Source organism: Cyprinus carpio, chromosome A9 (assembly GCF_018340385.1).
Source record: "Cyprinus carpio isolate SPL01 chromosome A9, ASM1834038v1, whole genome shotgun sequence".
NCBI lineage: Eukaryota > Metazoa > Chordata > Actinopteri > Cypriniformes > Cyprinidae > Cyprinus > Cyprinus carpio.
In genome coordinates, this window is record NC_056580.1 from 21,291,306 (window position 1) to 21,309,589 (window position 18,284).

At 36.2% G+C, this 18,284-nt stretch overlaps 1 protein-coding gene across 1 annotated transcript in view; it reads left to right on the forward strand.

Moving 5' to 3' along the window:
• Positions 1–370: 370 nt before the first annotated feature.
• Positions 371–18,284, forward strand: part of pdia5 (protein disulfide isomerase family A, member 5) — a 52,810-nt gene continuing 34,896 nt past the window's right edge. The window contains exons 1-5 of the mRNA XM_042764081.1: positions 371–496; positions 7,052–7,178; positions 13,692–13,779; positions 17,480–17,563; positions 17,689–17,734. Coding sequence (XP_042620015.1) covers positions 431–496; positions 7,052–7,178; positions 13,692–13,779; positions 17,480–17,563; positions 17,689–17,734 — 411 coding nt within the window. The 5' untranslated portion in view covers positions 371–430. The remainder of the gene's footprint in view (positions 497–7,051; positions 7,179–13,691; positions 13,780–17,479; positions 17,564–17,688; positions 17,735–18,284) is intronic.

The following is an 18,284-nucleotide window of genomic DNA, read 5'->3' on the forward strand; positions in this document are numbered from 1 at the left end:
ATTCTGAAGAAACTACATTTTCTAAGAAGCACTGTGTTCATCAAAGATTTGGAGGAATATGGACTGTGCTTGCGTAGCCAGAGGTGGCAGAAACCAAGGAAGATGTAGAACACGTCTCGTTTAGATGCAATAAATACCACGAATACAGGCAGAAATGGCAGGGAATGGAAGAAGAAAATAAAATTGAAGATAGTCTTAGGGAACGAGGGATTGAAAGAAATAGACTCAAAGCTTTGTTTTTCTTAGAAATACGGGATTAATAAGAAGAATTTGAAACCTAAAGGTTTTTTTTTCTCCCCTAAATAAGTTAAGAAAGTATCTGCCAAGTCCCTCTACACACTCCTGTACAGTAGGTGGCAATATGCAATAATTACAAGTTGCAAAAGCCAAGAAAAAGAAGAAGAAGAAGAAGCAGACGTGGCAGCGCATCATGGCTTCTTGGAACCGATACGGGAGACGTAGGAGACTGATCGAAATGTTCTTATTCCTGACATTGGTGAGTGTTTAAAAGGAATCGGATAGATCGATAATCAGTAATGTTAAATGCGCATATCGGACAGATGTTTTCTGTCTGACGTAAGATGAAAACGAAAGGAAAGGGAATGATCTTCTGTCCCTCTTGCAGCAGTAGCCCAGAGTTGACAGCAGAAGAGAGAGACTCAGATCAGTCCGTCTCATTCATCAGTTCTCGTGTCTTGTTTTCGGTGTTTATACACATGCAGCTGTGAGCTTCACGTGCGTCAGCATCGAATGATCCCTAGCAACTATCTGATGTCAAAAAGATTCACTAATGTCGGTGATAGGAAATGTATCTGTGATTTATTTTTTATGAACGAGTATTCAGTGTCTTAATTATCATTTTGAAGTTTTGATTTTCAACTGATGTGTAACTATCTGAAAATTGTGTAAAATTTAAAAAAATAAAAAAGAGAGAAAAATATTTTATTATTTCTCAAAAAAAAAAACAGATGTATAGTGTAACGTTAGTAAACTAGTAAGAAGTAAAATGTTATTAATATTTTATTATTAATTGTTAAAAGTCTTTGTTGAAAGTCTTATCCAGCAGATTAAAATAAATGTAATCAACATGCAGGAAGCCATTGCTATCTTGTGATAACAAAAGAATAAAAATAATAATAATTAAAAAAAAAAAAAAAAAAAAAAAGGAAGACCTTTTTAACTCTTTGTGGAAAATGGCAGCAATTAGAATTTTTTTTGTTAATGACCAATGAAGAAACTCCAAGGAAACTTGTTGATATCCATGCATAAGTTTGATGCACGAGAAATATGTTTGGAAACTTTATTGAAAATGATAAGGAAGTTTTATACTGTATGCTCATGTGTATTATCTTATGTGTATATCAAGTAACCATTGCATTTAACACTTATAGAATCGTAAGTCAAAGTCTTATTTAGACTAATATGAGTGTTTTTCAATATGCCAACATGAATACAAATGGCACTTGTGTTTTAAATTGTATTTTTACAAAATATGACCCATTATATTGACCCATTTATCAACAACATATGAAGATATGTGGAACCAGCTGATATTCCTACTTCTCTATTATGATAATATTTTATGCAAAAAAAAAAAATTTATCTCAAAGTTTGTGTTAGGGTGTGGCTTATGTTTACAGTAGCAATAACCTTGATCAGAGCGTTATCGTCTCCTTCTTCCTTGTTCTCCTCTTGATAAAAATGACAGAAATGAGCTTGTAAGGTTTCAAGCTAATTTAACCCACATTTGCTTCAGTTTAAAGTGCATCAACCATGTTCCACAACTGATCTGTGAATCAATGTGGGTTGTGTCCTCAACACTGAACACTAATAGCCGCTCTGCCACGTCAGTCAGCTCTCATTACACAGGAGCTTTCCTGTCTCGCATCCTGTTTTGTGCCTGCCACCGCAAACAAAAGTACTCTCCTGAACTGTTGGGACTTTGTGGTGGTTGGGTGGGGGAAGAGAAACTGCTCTTTGCTATCTGTGCTTCCCTCCAGCCCTCACGCTTGTCAGAACAATTTATAAAATCTCTTAATCTTGATTACAGCGCGCGCCCCCCCCCCCACCTTCCCGATCCCACATTGCTTGGTCCTGGACACAGCTAATTGTACAGTAAACTACTGTGACTCAGCGTGTGAGAACGTTTGACTCATAGATCAACCGTTTGTGGAGTTGTGGAGTAATTTCCTTCTGTTCGTGAATTACCTACGTCAGCTATGCAGAGCTGAAGCCCCCTGTGTTGTTTTGCTCAGCAGGAGGAAGGCGCGTGTTTGAGGAACGGCACGGTTTATGCTGAATCAGTGAGACCCTAAATGTGGAAATGAGATTTTATTTATTAAGCAGACTTGATGACAGCTTCCACTGCTGATTAAGCAAGATGTTTTTGGGTTGATGTATGGCAGATCACTTTTTGTTTAAGTGTTTCCCATGCTGTGCAAAACATGTCAGCAAGGTCCACTGCTGAAATGCTGGTGTCCTTGAGCCAAAGATTAATAGCAGGAGTGCTAGCATCCATAAACTATGGTCATATACAACATGCTGGACATAATTAGAACGCTGAGGAATCATATACTGTGCTATAGAAGAGCTTTGCAAATTTAAAACAGTATTTTTGTGGGGAAAGGAGAAATTGGAAAATGGACAATATTATTGAATGAGAATTAGTTTTTTATTGCTAACTTACCCCCCATTTTATTCCAAGCTATTTTCTTTCATCTGTGAATTACAGTAGTTGATGTTAGGTAGAATGTCCGAGCTTCTGTTTTCCATACAAGTAAAGTAGATTTGTAAGGTTTATGAAAATTCTGTCATCCTTTACCCACCCTCAAGTTTTTCAAAGCCTGTATGAATTTTTTTCTTCTGCTGAACACGAAAGAGGATATTTTGAAGAATGTGGGTAACCAAACATTTGATGTCCCATTGACTTCCAATACTATGAGAGTCATTGGGGACAACTGAAAACTTGAGGATAAGTTTTTTTTTTTTTTTTTGGTTGAGCTATACATTTAAGCTATAAGACATAAAATAGTCCATATAAATTGGGTGCTTTAATGTGGTGTTCTGAAGTCATATGTGTGATCAATAAATTTCATATTTGCTGCATTGCATGTTGGTCATGAGATTTGAAAGTAAACAGATTTTCTGTTTTAGTCTGTTCATCACTAAAGCTATTGTATGTCTTCAGGAGATATGGATTATTTTATTATATTTTATTGTTGGTTTGGGGTGAGTAAGAGTTATTTTTTGAGAGTGAGAACTTAATACTTTCAATCAGCAAGGACACTTTAAATTGATCAAAAGTGACAGGAAAGACTTTTAAGTTGTTACAAAAAAACAAACAAACAAACAAAAAAACATTATTTCAAATAAATGCTGTTCTTTTGAACTTTCTATTCATCAATGAATCCAGAAAAAATTGATCACAGTTTTCACAAAAATATTAAGCAGCAGAACGGTTTCAACATTGATAATAATAAGAAATGTTTCCAAATCAGCATATTAGAATGATTTCTGAAGGATCATGTGACACTGAAGACTGGAGTAATGGCTGCTAAAAATTCAGCTTTGCCATGACATTAATAAATTGCATTTTTAAATATATATTAAAATAGAAAACTAATTAGCTTGAACATAAGAGACAAATCTCAATGAACAGTAGTGTAAATGTTTAATTCCATACCAGACAATCTGTTGAAGAATTGTTTATTCCCTAGTTAATGATTTGCAGACCATCCGTGTTGAGTTGAAGAGTCCATAAGGAGCTCCTTCAAACAGATTCAGCTCAGAATATGCAGAATGTGTTCCTCCATCACCCCATTCCTTTCCTGCATGTTCTCTTCACTCCCTTGAGCCGTAGCTGCTCATCAGATGAAATAGTGGTGCACAACGTGTGGGTTTTTTTCCCCAACCTGTTCTGTTCACTTCACATTGATCGACGGGACTCGATAAGGCCTGTCTCTCAAAGCTGTTCAGTGGACGAATAACAATCACCGTCTTGTGAAAGAACTGGCATTGTTAGGATAATACCCACGTCGAACACCACTGCTAAGGGAAAGCCAAATGAAAGTCTTTGTAACAGGTACGGGACATGAAGATTGCCAGACAGTAATGGGCCCGCTCTATCGGTCGACTGTCAGGTTTGGACAGAGCGTTTGAAGAATGCACCAAATAGGGACAGAAACCTGATGGGACTAGACGTAGAACACTGACTCTTTTGTCTCTGAATGTAGTTGAATGCTGCAGTCTCTATTCTGAAACTGTACATTTCAGTTTTAAAGATGGGTAATTTGAGAAAAGATCAGACTTCTACCATGTGCAGACTTTTTCAGTGCTATTAACATTAGTGTCTTTTTTAACAATGCAAATACTGTAGAGATATGTTTTTAAAAAGGTCATATCATCCTACTTCTATCATTTTAATTTTCCCTTAGTTCCAAGGTGTAATGGCAGTCAATGTTTATTACAGCAGATAACAGCTATTACAGCTTTTTTTTTTTTCACCCTCTCTGACCCTTATAATTCAACAGGACAGATTTTGCTGCCCTGCCCTTAAGACTTAAACACTTTCTTCAATAAATGAGATTTCTAGGAATGAGCACTTTGCTGCATTTATTTTTGGGAAGAGCATTTGCAGTCAGGTTCAATATAGTTTGCATTGCTCCATTCTTCAATAACAGGCTCTTTGCTAAGCATGAATTACATTGTGAAAGGTTTGCAAACCAATTTGTACTGAAATGTGCCATTCAGAGATTTTGTTTAAAAATGAAGCCACTCTTTTCTAATGCTGGGATCCCTTGTAATCAAATGCAGAGCAGGAGGTGCTACACAGAGCCTGGAACAGCACAAGTTTGGACTTTATTTACTCTTATTGGTTTGTATTTTTGTTTTTAGCAATACAGTATATTGCTGTGCTTTCTTATTGTCTCACTGAGCCAAAGTTTTGAAAACCAAATAAGCATATGTTGACATCTAAATGTGGTTCTACTATATTCTACCTGATGTCAAAAAGTGCAGAGTAATTCAGAACGAGCCATTTCGTCTTATTTTTCATCTTTTATGATATAACCCATTCAAAGTTAATGTTGGACTTGAGTAACTTGATGAAAGAAAGATGGTTCTTTCAAACACTTCAGTGAGTTGGTCTGACATTTCTGCTCCCCCGTCAGCATGGCTGAAGTCAGAGGAGGTGTGATTTCTCAGGTCCCTCAGCTTTGCAGTACTTTAATTAGCCCTGACTGTCATCTTCACACACTCTCAAGGTGCTGGGGCCACTGGGGTGTCACCCAGTCGGCACAGGTTGTCCACACTGCTGGACCCCATTTGCTCATACAGAGTTGATTAAATGTGAGGAGGATAAGAGCGTTTTCTCTGATCCTTTACTCTTTGTCTTTAATCTACAGAAAATATGCTTTTTACTTTCCAGTGGCAGTTGAATTGAGAAATGTACGTCCATAAATATTTAAATACATAATAATACCTATAATAACCATGAAACTGAATTTTGCATTATTGTTATTCATATCAAATTATTCTAAATATATTTTATTTATTTATAAGAACTTTTATTTATGAATTGTTATATTTTAATGTAAATACGGAATCATGTAAGAATTATAATACTGGTAACAGCTTACTTTCTGCAATAATCCAAAAGTCAGTGGAAAAATCCTATTGGGTTTTTGTCGAGGGAACCAGAGTGATGCTAACTTCTGGGTTGGCCTACAAATATATGACATCACTGCGGCACTCTATGCACCACACATACTGTTGAAATCAGACTGAAATGATCGGTGAATGTGTTTAAAATGAAATTCAGTTGCCCATTTCTAATGCCTTTTGGAAGAGATGCAGAGGGGCAGATGATAAATTCAAATGTCTGTGCAGCTTAGTCTCGTTTTGGCACGAGAAGGAAGTTTTGAGTTCTGAAAGTTGGCGTGTTTTCAATGTGCATCAAGCTCTTATCTCAAAAGGTCGAGGTAAATTTGGTTTCCTTATGATAAAACCCCTTTAAAGTTCAGCCACCATTAAGTGCAATGTGGTTTTGATGAGGTCACATGTGGGAAAATTGTATTTACAGTCATAAGGAGTGGTTCTATTAAAAAAAAAAAAAAAAGTTTAACTATTGCTATCTTTACTTTTCTTTGCAATTTTCTCTTCAGTATCTGGTATGTAGAAATGGAAATGCTACAAATATACACAAAGACTTTTGATCAGCTATTAAAATCATCCCGACAGACTAAATGAGTTTTCCTTCAACATGTCATTTTGTAAAAAACATTTGATCTGTCTTGTCCACTAACGGTTGAGCATTAATTTCTGCTCATTGTGGTAGTGTCTTTTCATTTTAAGCATGTGGCATAGAGAGATGATAAAGAGGTGTGATAGGCTGGGTCAGTGTCTCAGTTTGTGACATGGTCTGTCTGATCTTGTCATTTTCCTCTTCCTTAGATGACAGCACCTTTATCTGTTGTCGCTTTATCGGCTCAGCTTCATCCAAACTCAGAATGGCATGCCTCTGCTGGGAAGACTGATGGAGAGTGTGGCAGAGAGAGCATGTTGTCCCACCATAGGGCAACACATAAGTCTCACATCAGAGCACAGTTTCAGAAGCTATTTTGAGGCACTTTTGTGAGAAAGTTTATTTTAGTAAATTTTATTTTTTATATTTATTTAGTTAGTTTTGGGGTACTATTGTGAGAAAGTTTTATTTTATTTTATATATCTATTTTTTAAGGTCATTTTTCAGAATATTTGTAGTGCATTTCCTGTTTTGTGGCTAACCCTGAATTCACTAAACTCTTTTCCAGTTGTTTGTCAGGAAAAGAGTTTGTAAGGAGTTATATAAGGATATATTGGTGTGATGTAACTACTGTTATGGTATGTTGTTTGTACAGGCTGTTGTCTTTTCTTCCATGTCATCATGGTTTGACACTTAATTTTGCACAAATGCCAGTTATATTGGCATGCAGTTGGAGATATTGTTTTGAATCTTTCGTGGTGTTTGGCCTTGACAGTTAAAAATGATGATCTCTGTCTCTCACCTCCGCAGGTTGCAGTGTCATCTGCGCTGCAGGCAGCGAAGGTGTCTCCGCTCATAGAGAAAGTCAGTGACCACAAGGATTTCAAGAAACTTCTGAGAACCAGAACTAATGTTCTTGTCTTGTATACCAAATCAGGTCAGTCACTACTGTTGTTTTTCAAATGCATTAAAGATATTACAGCTTTAGCAGCCAAAAAATGCCAAGATGTCTTGGTATGCAACTGCTAATAAATGTGTTTTAGGTATGTTTTTTTATGTAACCTTCAAAAGCCTGTGCTATGTAACTGTGTTATTATTCAGGTTGCTAAAAGGCTCAACAATAAAGATGGTCAACTGCCCTGTAATTGCAAAAATGACTTGCAATTTTTCTTGAAAGCATTTTGTGAAGAAAGAAGAAAAAAGGAATATACAGTGGGTATGGAAAAGAATCACCCCCCCTTTAAAATAATCACATTTTGTTGCTTTGCAGCCTGAAATGAAGACTGGCACAGTTTTTGTTTTATCCAGCTGCATTTACTGATATAAAGATATAACATCAACATGTCAGAAAAAAAATTAAAAACAGAATCACTGAGGTGGAAAAAGGATCACCCCCTTGTGCAGGGCCGTGCACAGACCTTTTGAGGGGCATGTGCTGAAACTGAAAAAGGGCACCCCCCTCCCTTTTTTATATCAAGATTATTTAGTAAGCCTGCATAAAAGGAAGAAATGGTCACATCTTCATGACAAATTCAATAACAATAATTATTTGTAGGGTCCTGTGTTTGTGAATTGCTCTTGTGTACTGCCTATTTTTTTAAATTGCATTTATAGAGAAAAAAAATACTTGACTCATACATAAACATGTTAACCAAATAATACAAATTAGCTTATAAAACCAAACAGAAACCAAAATCTTTTTTTATTGAACTTTATGAATTTTTTTTATTAGCTTTTAAAAAAGAAAAAAAATTATATATATTCTCTTTTTTTAGCTATTCTGTTTGGTTTTATAAGCTAATTTGTATTATTTGGTTAACATGATTATGAATGACATTGAGAAGAGGGGAAGGGTGAGCAATGAGTCAAGTATTTTTGACAAACTTTTTTGAAATATAATTTAAGTAATTATGTACAACTCAATTCCAGATTATAAGAAACTATAGCCATACCGTTACTATAACATATCCAACATGTATCCGCCTACCTGGCAAAAATTTGATACTGTGGTGGACCAGGGATGTTGGTCTCTTGAAGGTTTCTTATTCACTACACTTTCCCTAAAATAAGCCAGCAATGAAAAAATAAATAAAAATAGTGTGAAAAGTACAGTTGCAGTGAAAAGCATTTCTGAAGGATCACGTGACACTGAAGAGTACTGAACTGGAGTAATGATGCTGAAAATTCAGCTTTGATCACAAAAATAAATTACATTTTAAAATATATTCAAATAGAAAACGGTTATTTAAAATTTTAAAAATATAAAAAAATATTACTGTTTTTGCTGTATTTTGGATCAAATAAATGAAGCCTTGGAATGAATCATGAATTACATTCTGCATGATAAAATATAAAGATTTCACAGTGATCTTCTGTAATTTTTTTTAGTTACTACTACATTACTGTAGTAAAACCATGTTTTACTACATTTTATACACGTGAGGACGAGCGGAGAGTATACCATAACATGATTAGCCTAAATGTTAATAAATTAAGTGTATCAGCAATCATAAATCAAAGAAGAAATTTCTTATACATGTTATCTAGGTGACGAGGATCACTCGTCGCTTTGTGTAAGTTCCAGTACGAAACAGCGCGGGGGCGCACCTGTTATGATTTTCCGATGGTAAAAAAAAAATTATATGTTGTTGTATTACTTATCAATATATAGTTTTTGACCAGCGAATGTTTGCGAAATTTTGTTTTTTGTCCGTCATTAAAACGGCGACGGCGCCTCACATTACATTTTCATCTAGCTACAGGTTACAAACTAGTTTTTGTAGCTTTATAGACGGAGCGCTCAGTTTTTCCTGTGGTAAAATGCATTTGGCCAAAATCGCATTTTATAAAAGAAGAAATGCTACTGTATGCACAGGCTATTTAAGTGTTGGCTATGTATTGGCTATGACTCTCTCTCAGGCGACGTCCCACATGTCTCAGTCAGTGAGTCAGTCAGACATCAAATAAATAAAATATGAGCCTTTATATACATAGTGTTTAGTAGTACTTATTCAAACAACAAGATATTTATTTACCCTTCGCAAAACTTTGTTCAGCTCAGCTGTTGTCTACTGTGCGGCTGCTGTGGAACTTCAGTTGATTCAATGAATATAGAGGGGGCGGAGTTATCAGCTTACTGACAGCTTGAGGATCGAATAAGATTTACACAAGCTCGTTTTAAGAACTTTCATTTGCTAAATATTTGTAAAACAGACAGACAGACGTAAAGGGTGACCAATAGCATTGATTAAAAAAAAAAAAAAACTCCACCAAAAAAAGGGCACTTCGGAGTGTAAGGGCAAAAAGGGCATGTGCTCTGCACAGGTTGAGCCCTACCTGTGCACGTGCCTGCCCTTGTGTCAGTATTTGCTGAACTTTAATCTGTTGGGATATGTCTCTGTCTCTACTAACTTTGCACATCTAGGCTTTGCAATATTTGCTGACTCTTCTTTGCAGAACTGCTCAAGTTCAGTTAAATTTGATGGTGACCGTTTGTGGACTGCAGTCTTGAAGTCATTCCACAGATTTAAGTCTGGGCTCTGACTAGGCCATGCAAGGACATTCACCTTTTTCTCCTTCAACCACTGTGTGCTCAGTTTTGCTGTGTGCTTTGGGTCATTGTCAGGTTGGAAGGTAAACCTTCTTCATATTTTGACATATTTCTGGCAGAGGGCAGCAGATTTTCCTCAAGAATTTGACAGTATTTTGCCCCATCCATTATTCCAACTATCCTGACAAGTGCTTCAGTCCCTGCTACAGAGAAACACCTCAGAACAGGATATTACCACCTCCATGCTTCACTGTAGGAATGTTGTTATGTGAATGGTGAGCTGTATTGGATTTCCACCAGAAATATCATTTGGTGTTGAGGCCATATAATTTAATGAGGAGGGAGGGAGGAAGGAGGTGATCCTTTTTCCAACTCAGTGATTCTGTGTTTTATTTTTTTTTATTTTTTTTTTTTTGGTGTTTTATCTTTCACTAGCATGTTATAAGTTGCAATGAGTAAATGCAGCTGGATAAAACCACAACAGTGTCCATCTTTATTTCAGGATGCAAAGCAACAAAATGTGATTATTATAAAGGGGGTGTTTCTTTTCTATACCCACTGTAAGCAATATTATAAAAAATTCACTAGCAAAAAATAATTAAGGAACATTATATAAATACACTAGACTATGCTATGTGGGGTCAGTATTAAGTAATACTTTTTTTGAATAAATTAATACATTTTGAATAAATTTATCGTTTTTAAATTTTTTTTTTTTTTTCATCAAGGATGCATTAAATTGATAAAACTGACAGTGTAGACATTTATAATGTCACAAAACGTATGTTCAAAAACATTTGTCTTTAATAACGGTCTATTCATCAAAGAATCCTGAAAAAAAGTATCATGGTTTACACAAAAACTGTTTTTAACATTGATAATAATGAGAAATGTTTCTTGAGCACCCGCATATTAAAATGATTCCTGAAGGATCATGTGACACTGAAGATTAAAATAACGGCTGCTGAAAGTTCAGTTTTGCCTTCACAGGAACAAATTTAATTGTATATTAAAATATTAAATAAGTTAACATATAGTGTAAGTGTAATAATATTTCACAATATTTCTATTTTTACTATAGTTTTAAATGAATGCAGCCTTGGTGAGCACAACCGATGTCTATCAAAAATAAATACATTTATATATAAAAATATATACAAAAAATCTTACTGACCCTAGACTGCTTAACAGTAGTGTACATTGCTGAAAATAAAAATGGATTAGTTCTTTTGTAGTGGGGCCAGTGATAATGTTGACTGGACAAGTAATCATAATTACTGGCCCAACTGGAACAGCAAGATTTTTATTTTTATTTTTTTACTGTTGAGCCCTGTGTTAGCTATAAACATGCTGACTTTAACTTGCTCAGCAGGATTGTCTTCAGAGTGTCGTTCTGCCATGACAGTGTTTAACCTGAAAGAGAAAACTCGCCCATAGAGGCAGATTCTTTATGGTTATGCAGTGTGTACATTAATTGTGATTTGCATTCTGAGACATTTCAGAACGTAATGAAGAAAATCAAGCTTGCGTTGCTAGAAGTGTATGTGTTATACCCCCTAAGGGAAAATGCACTGAGCAGGTATGATTCTGCTATATGCTAACAGACCTGTCATGCTACAATAGGTAGGTCAGCTTTGCTTTCACTGCCAAAAGCATGTTGGCGCCTTTAGATACTTGACCTTCTGTGAAGCACACTTGGCGTTCTCTACTTGCCATACTCATTAGATGTGAAAATCTAAATCTTATGTCCATAGACAAAGTACATAAAGATCTTCAACACTCTAAACTCCTAAACACTCTAATGCATAGCTCTCTTCCAGCCATTAAAAAAAAAAATCCTACCCCCCAACACTGCATATTCATTTGCATCTCTCCTGGGTGTTATTAGCAGAACCAGCAGGCAAAGCACCATATATGGGTACTGTATGGATGAATGGTCTATAAACAATCTCCCACCCACAAAGCAAGGGAAAGAGCTTCTCAAGGTCCTTGCTGTGCAAGATTTATTTGTTTCATAATTCACGACTCATTTCGAGCACATGAGGTCATTGGATAAGACTGTGTATCGAACAGTGCGTTTGATTGATGGTTGACTAGCGCTTCTCATCCTGTGAAGCATTTCCATTAGATGCATCCTGCTAACTGTGATAGTCCCTTTAAAATGCAGGAATGCATTCATGATCAGGTGATCAAAAGGGTACAGATTTCAACTCATTCCTTCGAACTGAAAAACAGAACTACAGAAATCACTGTGCTTTTGACCTTGACCGATGTGATTTAATGGGAAGAAAAGCAGTTTGTGGGTTCAGTGGTGTAGTAAAAGATCCCAGACTGTCACAAATGTGTAAATCTGTCACTGTGTTTTCACACATAGTACTTTCACACTTTCACACTTGTTCTGCTGTTTCGAAGTTAGTACTACTGGTGGAAAAGCTTTTAAAAATGGAGAACAACATTCACCTTTTCAGATTTTTTTTTTTTTTATCATTTATTTATTTCCATTTGATCAATGCTTTTAGCTCTACTACCTATATTTTTATCACCAAGTAAACACTGGAAGAATTGTGCTTGCTCTGACAACAGCTGGATGTGCAATTGTACAACCACGAATACAGTATGTAATCAATAGTGTTTCATTTCCAGACCAGATTGCTTTTTTATGTGACCTTGAGTTTGCACCAATCAAAAAAAAACTGAAGGAACTACATTTTATGGACATCTGCATTCATGTACTCACCAAATATTGTTGTATGTATAGAGGTATATAATAGCTTATAAAGGGATAAGTCTCAGATAAAGTAATTGACTAAATTAATTACCCTTTTATTATGTTTTACTGAATTTTTTACTGTTTTGAAAGAAGACTCTTATGCTTACTGAGGCTGCAGTTATTTGATCTGAAATACAGGAAAAACAGAAATATTATGAAATTATTACAATTTAAAATGACTATTTTACTAACCATATATATATATATATACATATATATATATATATATATATATATATATATATATATATATATATATATATATAAAAATATATTAAAATAAAAATTGTAAATTGTCATTTTATATATCTATATATATATATATATGAATGATAAAGTTAAACAGTTCTTATTATTATCAATGTTGAAAATGGTTGTGCTGCTTAATATTTTTGTGGAAACATGATCAATTTTTTTCAGGATTCTTTGATGAACAGAAAGAACAACATTTATTTGAAATGTAAATCTTTTGTAAAGAATGAAAGACATGAAATGTACATGAAACTACTTGCATAATTTACTGTCTCTGTCTAATTTGAATGAATCATATTTGTTTGTGAAAACATTCCATTTGTAGACTTTTTTTTTCTATTTTTGCATGCATTCATATATTCCCCTGTAAATATATTTTAGCTCTGAGTATCTGTTTACATGCAGTCTAATATATAAATATATAATGTACTATAAAAAAGAAAAGATGGGAAATTAAGCGTTATAATTGAGGCTATTTATAGCATGAGCTCTACAGGTGACATGCAGGCTCCATGCAGGCTACCAGGTGTCATGGGCACTGTGTTAGAGACCATTCGCATGCACTCGATATAAGCTTATGATATGTAAAGGTTTTACAGTAGTAGTAGTATACTTTATTGTCGTCTGAAGGAAAATTGTTGTGGACTACGTTGCTGCATATACATGCAATAACCAAACAATAATAAAAATAAACCATAATAAAAACCTATCAAGATAAACACTTGTTAAACAGAAACAAAGATAACAGTACAAAATAATTCTCATATTGATTTGATTTACACATTGGGACTGTATCTTCTACCGGAGGGAAGCAGTTCATGCAGTTTCTACAACATGTCTTTTCTACAGTCATCTAAATGTGTTTTTTGGGTCCTCAGCTTCGTCTGGAGATGCTCAATTAAAGCTGCTGTCTGATGTGGCACAGGCCGTGAAAGGTCAGGGTACCATCGCCTGGGTGAACTGTGGGTGAGTACCAATTGATTTAGCTCTTTTATTTGAGCTGGTTACTGCTATAGTGTATTTTTCTCCACTAATGTTGGGGCAGTTGACGTCCTGATCAACTCGTTGGTGTTGCTTTATTTCTAATACTGTCTCTGCTAGGTGTGATGCAATAAATGCGGTATGAGGGTTATAGACAATTTTTTTGGACTCACAAGGAGGTTTCTAGTCAAAAAGTATGTTTATGTAGAACCTTGAACTATTTTTTTTTTTAAACGAAAGTGTGGAAAACCCTTTTATATTCTTTGTAATATGACCCCCAAGCCTAAATAATTAGCTCATGTACACAGGTTGTGTCTGTGGTGATTACCTTGGATTACTGTGGTTTATCTTGTTCCATTGCATCATTGTTCAGCTCATGGCATGTCACAGCTCAGCATCTTCTGTCTGCCTGTGCTTTGAGAAAGAGATATCACAAAAGTTGTTTTGATGTTTCTGATGATAAGCAATAAAAACTTGGTCTCTGAATCATTTCTCAATGGCTAGGTGGTAATTGGTAGGAGGAGGCAGGCAATAAAAACTTTATCTTGTTAGCAGCTAAGCACACACACACACAAAAATTGTTTTAGCCTAGCCAATCCTTAAAGGACCTTTTTGAGACCGGCTTGGGTACAGTGGGTCCCCTTGTAATGAACTTATATAAAGACGGGTTTAAAAAAAGTAACTCCATGCAGGCAGCAGTGTGGTAGAGCAAAGCAGAGAGAGATACGCCCACATGTTTTCTACAGATGACAGGGACCTGAGAGATGGCCAGCTGCAGTCCACTGGGGGATACCATTAAAGAAGTAGGTCATGGACAGAGCGAGATCAGTATGAAGAAAATGGCAATGCAATAATTCTGGAATCTGAACAATCCAATGGGATTTTTTATGAAAACTTGGAGAGAAAAAAAACAGCGACTTTTTCTCAGAACCTTCAAACTTTACTTGGTTTTCAACTTCACAATTTGTCCACTCGACGCGCACTAGCCTCTTTCAGCAATTTTGACCCTTGGATGTCCACTTTCAAACTCCCCTGCAAGCAAAACTTATTGACTTGTCCCCTGGTCCTCATGCTTTAGAATAGGATGGCCAATTATTTTGGCATCCCAAACAGGTTTGTGGGGCTGGGGAGGGTATGAAGGGGCATATCTACGCATGTGTGCTCATTGCCATCTGTGATCCTGAGTCAGCTCGTTCGACACACAGCATGTCTAATTGAGTTTCCCACCTGACAGACTGAGCTCTGATCTCCGCTGCACCTCTCTCAGTCCTCCCACAACGGCGTTATGTGGGAAATGTGTAACAATAATGATAGCATCTCATCTACCTTTAAGCAATGGAGCTGGTTGGGGGCGGATGCTGTCAGAAGCATAATTGAATTCAGTCTCTTTGAATTTCCATTAGCATGGGGCTTTAGATTGCTGCTGAGTCCTCTCTGCTCCTATTTGTCCTTATGTAATACATTTTCCTGCTCATTATCGCTCAAGGGAAGGGGAGTCTTTACAATGGCGAGATCTGGATCTCTTTGGGGGTGGGGGGTTGTATTTGTGTTGACAGTGGGACCAGGTTATTGTGGGTCCTTTCTGTTCTCAGGTTCTGTTGAGGTGCAAGTGTGAAGATAGAGTGCTTTGTTGCTGTTTTAATTTTTTGTCACTGGCTGTATGATAAAGATGAATTTATCCGGACTTGAGCTTTCATTTTTTTTGTGCAGTGAATTAGGATTGGGCGATGTTTACAAAGTTGGCATCGGACGATGTCTACAGTGAAACATCGCGATGGACGATGACATCGTTGGTGGGGGGAGGAGTTAGGGGGCTGCCCGAAGCATGAATCCTTATAAGGGAAAACAACTAATGATTCCTAACACAGTGTGTAAACCGGATGCAAGTGGCACGGCACGACAAAATACTAGAGAACCACTGATCTGTAATAGAGATCCTTTACATATAGATCAGTCAATAGGACTCATTATAATCAGTGATGCTGTCTACACTGGATGCGGCGTGATAGCACAAATCCCTGACAGTAAACTGCTGCCGCGTTCTATTTATGACGTGCTGACACAAATTTCAAATGATTTTCAACAGTCACTGTGTCGCGTCCAGTGCAGACAGTCTTTAGTTGATGTGGCGCAGCGCCACACGACAACTTTCGCATCTGGTGTAGACACGGTGTAAGGAGAGATGACTGAGGACGATGGCGAATGATTTGCAGATCCTCATTACCACTGACAATCATATAATCTTGTAAAATGTGTGGTAAGTACTGCCACTCCATAGTAGAAACAGAGTACGTTCGATCGTGAATCTCGAAAGTGATAGTGAAACTAAAGTGGTCGTGCATTCAAAACATTGTGATGTCTATCAGCCATCGGCAATGGACGATGGCATCGTCTATCGGCCCAACCCTACAGTGAATTTAGAAAGCACTGATTTTTGAATCCATCTGTGGTACTCTTCCATAAATAGGATACAAAATAGGGCTAGAAACACCCTAAAAATGACGCTTTTATGGGGTTTTTTTCAGCAATTGGCCAGTGAAAGTTGTTGGTTAACCTTTAGAAAATTTTGATGGTAAACTTCAAGAGGTAAAGCTAAAGTTTTATACGAGCAGTTCTGTATTCTTTTTTTCATTTTCTATGATTTCCCATAAATTTCTTAAGGGTAACTTGAGTAACAGGTTTTAATGGCTGAGTATAATGAATTCAGTCTGTGTAAAAATTAATCAAATGGACTGAAATGTTTTTCTTCTAATCATGTAGAAAGGGTCATAAGGATTTTACTTCTTGAGATAAAGACATGCATACATATGTTTAACTATAGCTACTTTTTACACTACACAAACTATTATTTAACATAAAATTAAGATACCTAATATTTCTTACAATAAATGCATGGAATTAATGCTTTAAAAGAGTCTTGGGATTCAAAGTGTAGCGCATTGTGGAAAGTGCCCTAATGCCTATCACCAGTACCACATACTTGTACAAAATCCATTATGAGCAGGACTTTTTGAAGCATGCTATTCTCCTGCAAGGAGTTGCTATAGCAGAGCGGGAAGAAAAAACACTTAACTCTTCTTATCTAGAGACCTGTGGCTCTGAATTAGAGCAAGCAGAATTTATAATACACTGGAGCAGCTGAATGTCTTGTCCTTCAAAAAGAGAAGAATGACAGGGTTTGACAAAACTTAGAATTGGCCCTTACATTAACTTAATGCTGTGGTCATCTGTTGCATCCCATGAGCGATCTTGTATTGCTGCTACATCAATTTATTTAATGTCTTGGGACTTTAATTGTATCACTTCACTTTTTGGCTGCATCAATTTGCATGACAAATGTCCTTCGAGGACTTCTGTTATAATAGAATAATGTGATTATAATATTTGTTGAGGGTAATTCACTATGACTTAATGTTCACTTTCGCCTCTGAGTTTGCACAAAAAGCATGAAGTTAATCGATTGTGCTTGAAGACACTTGGTTGCTTTAAACTTCTTTTTCCTTGGATTTTCACCAGGGTTGTGCACCTTTCATAGGTCCTTCAGAGGTTGCTAACATAATGAAAACATTGTCCTTTGAATTCAAAGAAGGAAAATGAAATGAAAATCAAAGAAATTATGTATGTGAATCTGTTAAGTATAATCTGTTGTATATTCATATATTTTTCTGTCGGTTCCCCTCCACAGGGATTCAGAAGGTCGCAAACTCTGTAAAAAAGTCAAGGTAGACCCCAGTTCGAAAACCAATGGAGTTGATGTCTTGCATTACAAGTAAGAACAGTCTTAATTTTCTGAGATTTATGTACTGTAACAATAGCAGTTGGAGGTCTTACAAATGATTATTACTGAGAAGCATGAGCACAGCAATTCATCTTTTAATTTTGTGTTGCTTTTAGGGATGGGACCTTCCACACAGAATATAACAGACCAGCAACGTTTAAGGTAATTACTCAGAAAATTGTATTTTGATGAAGTCATCTCTGACACAGATCACAGCTTTTTTGAAAGCCTCTTTCAGAATCCAATTCATCATTATTTCTTTGTTAGACATATGGATGACAACCTGCATTTTCACTAAATAGCATCAGTGCCTTTTCGGATGCATACTCTGTCATCTGTTAGTGGATGAATCACTCTTTGTTGCTATTTACTCGCTCCTTGTCCATGGTTTTCCCATTGCTGTTATTTCATAGTACTCGGCCTCAAGCACCAGAGCCAGAAGCCCTTGGTTCATAAGTAGATGAATCAAACTTGTCTCCCATTGGTTTTTTTCTCACCTACTGTATCTCATTCTCCACACATCTTTCGGCTCAATTGTGACCCTGGACCACAAAACCAGTCTTAAGTGTCAATTTTACAAAATCTGAAAACTGAATAAATAAGCTTTCCATTGATACATGGTTTGTTAGGATAGGACAATATTTGGCCGAGATACAACTATTTGAAAATCTGGAATCTGAGGGTGCAAAAAAATAAAAATACTGGGAAAATC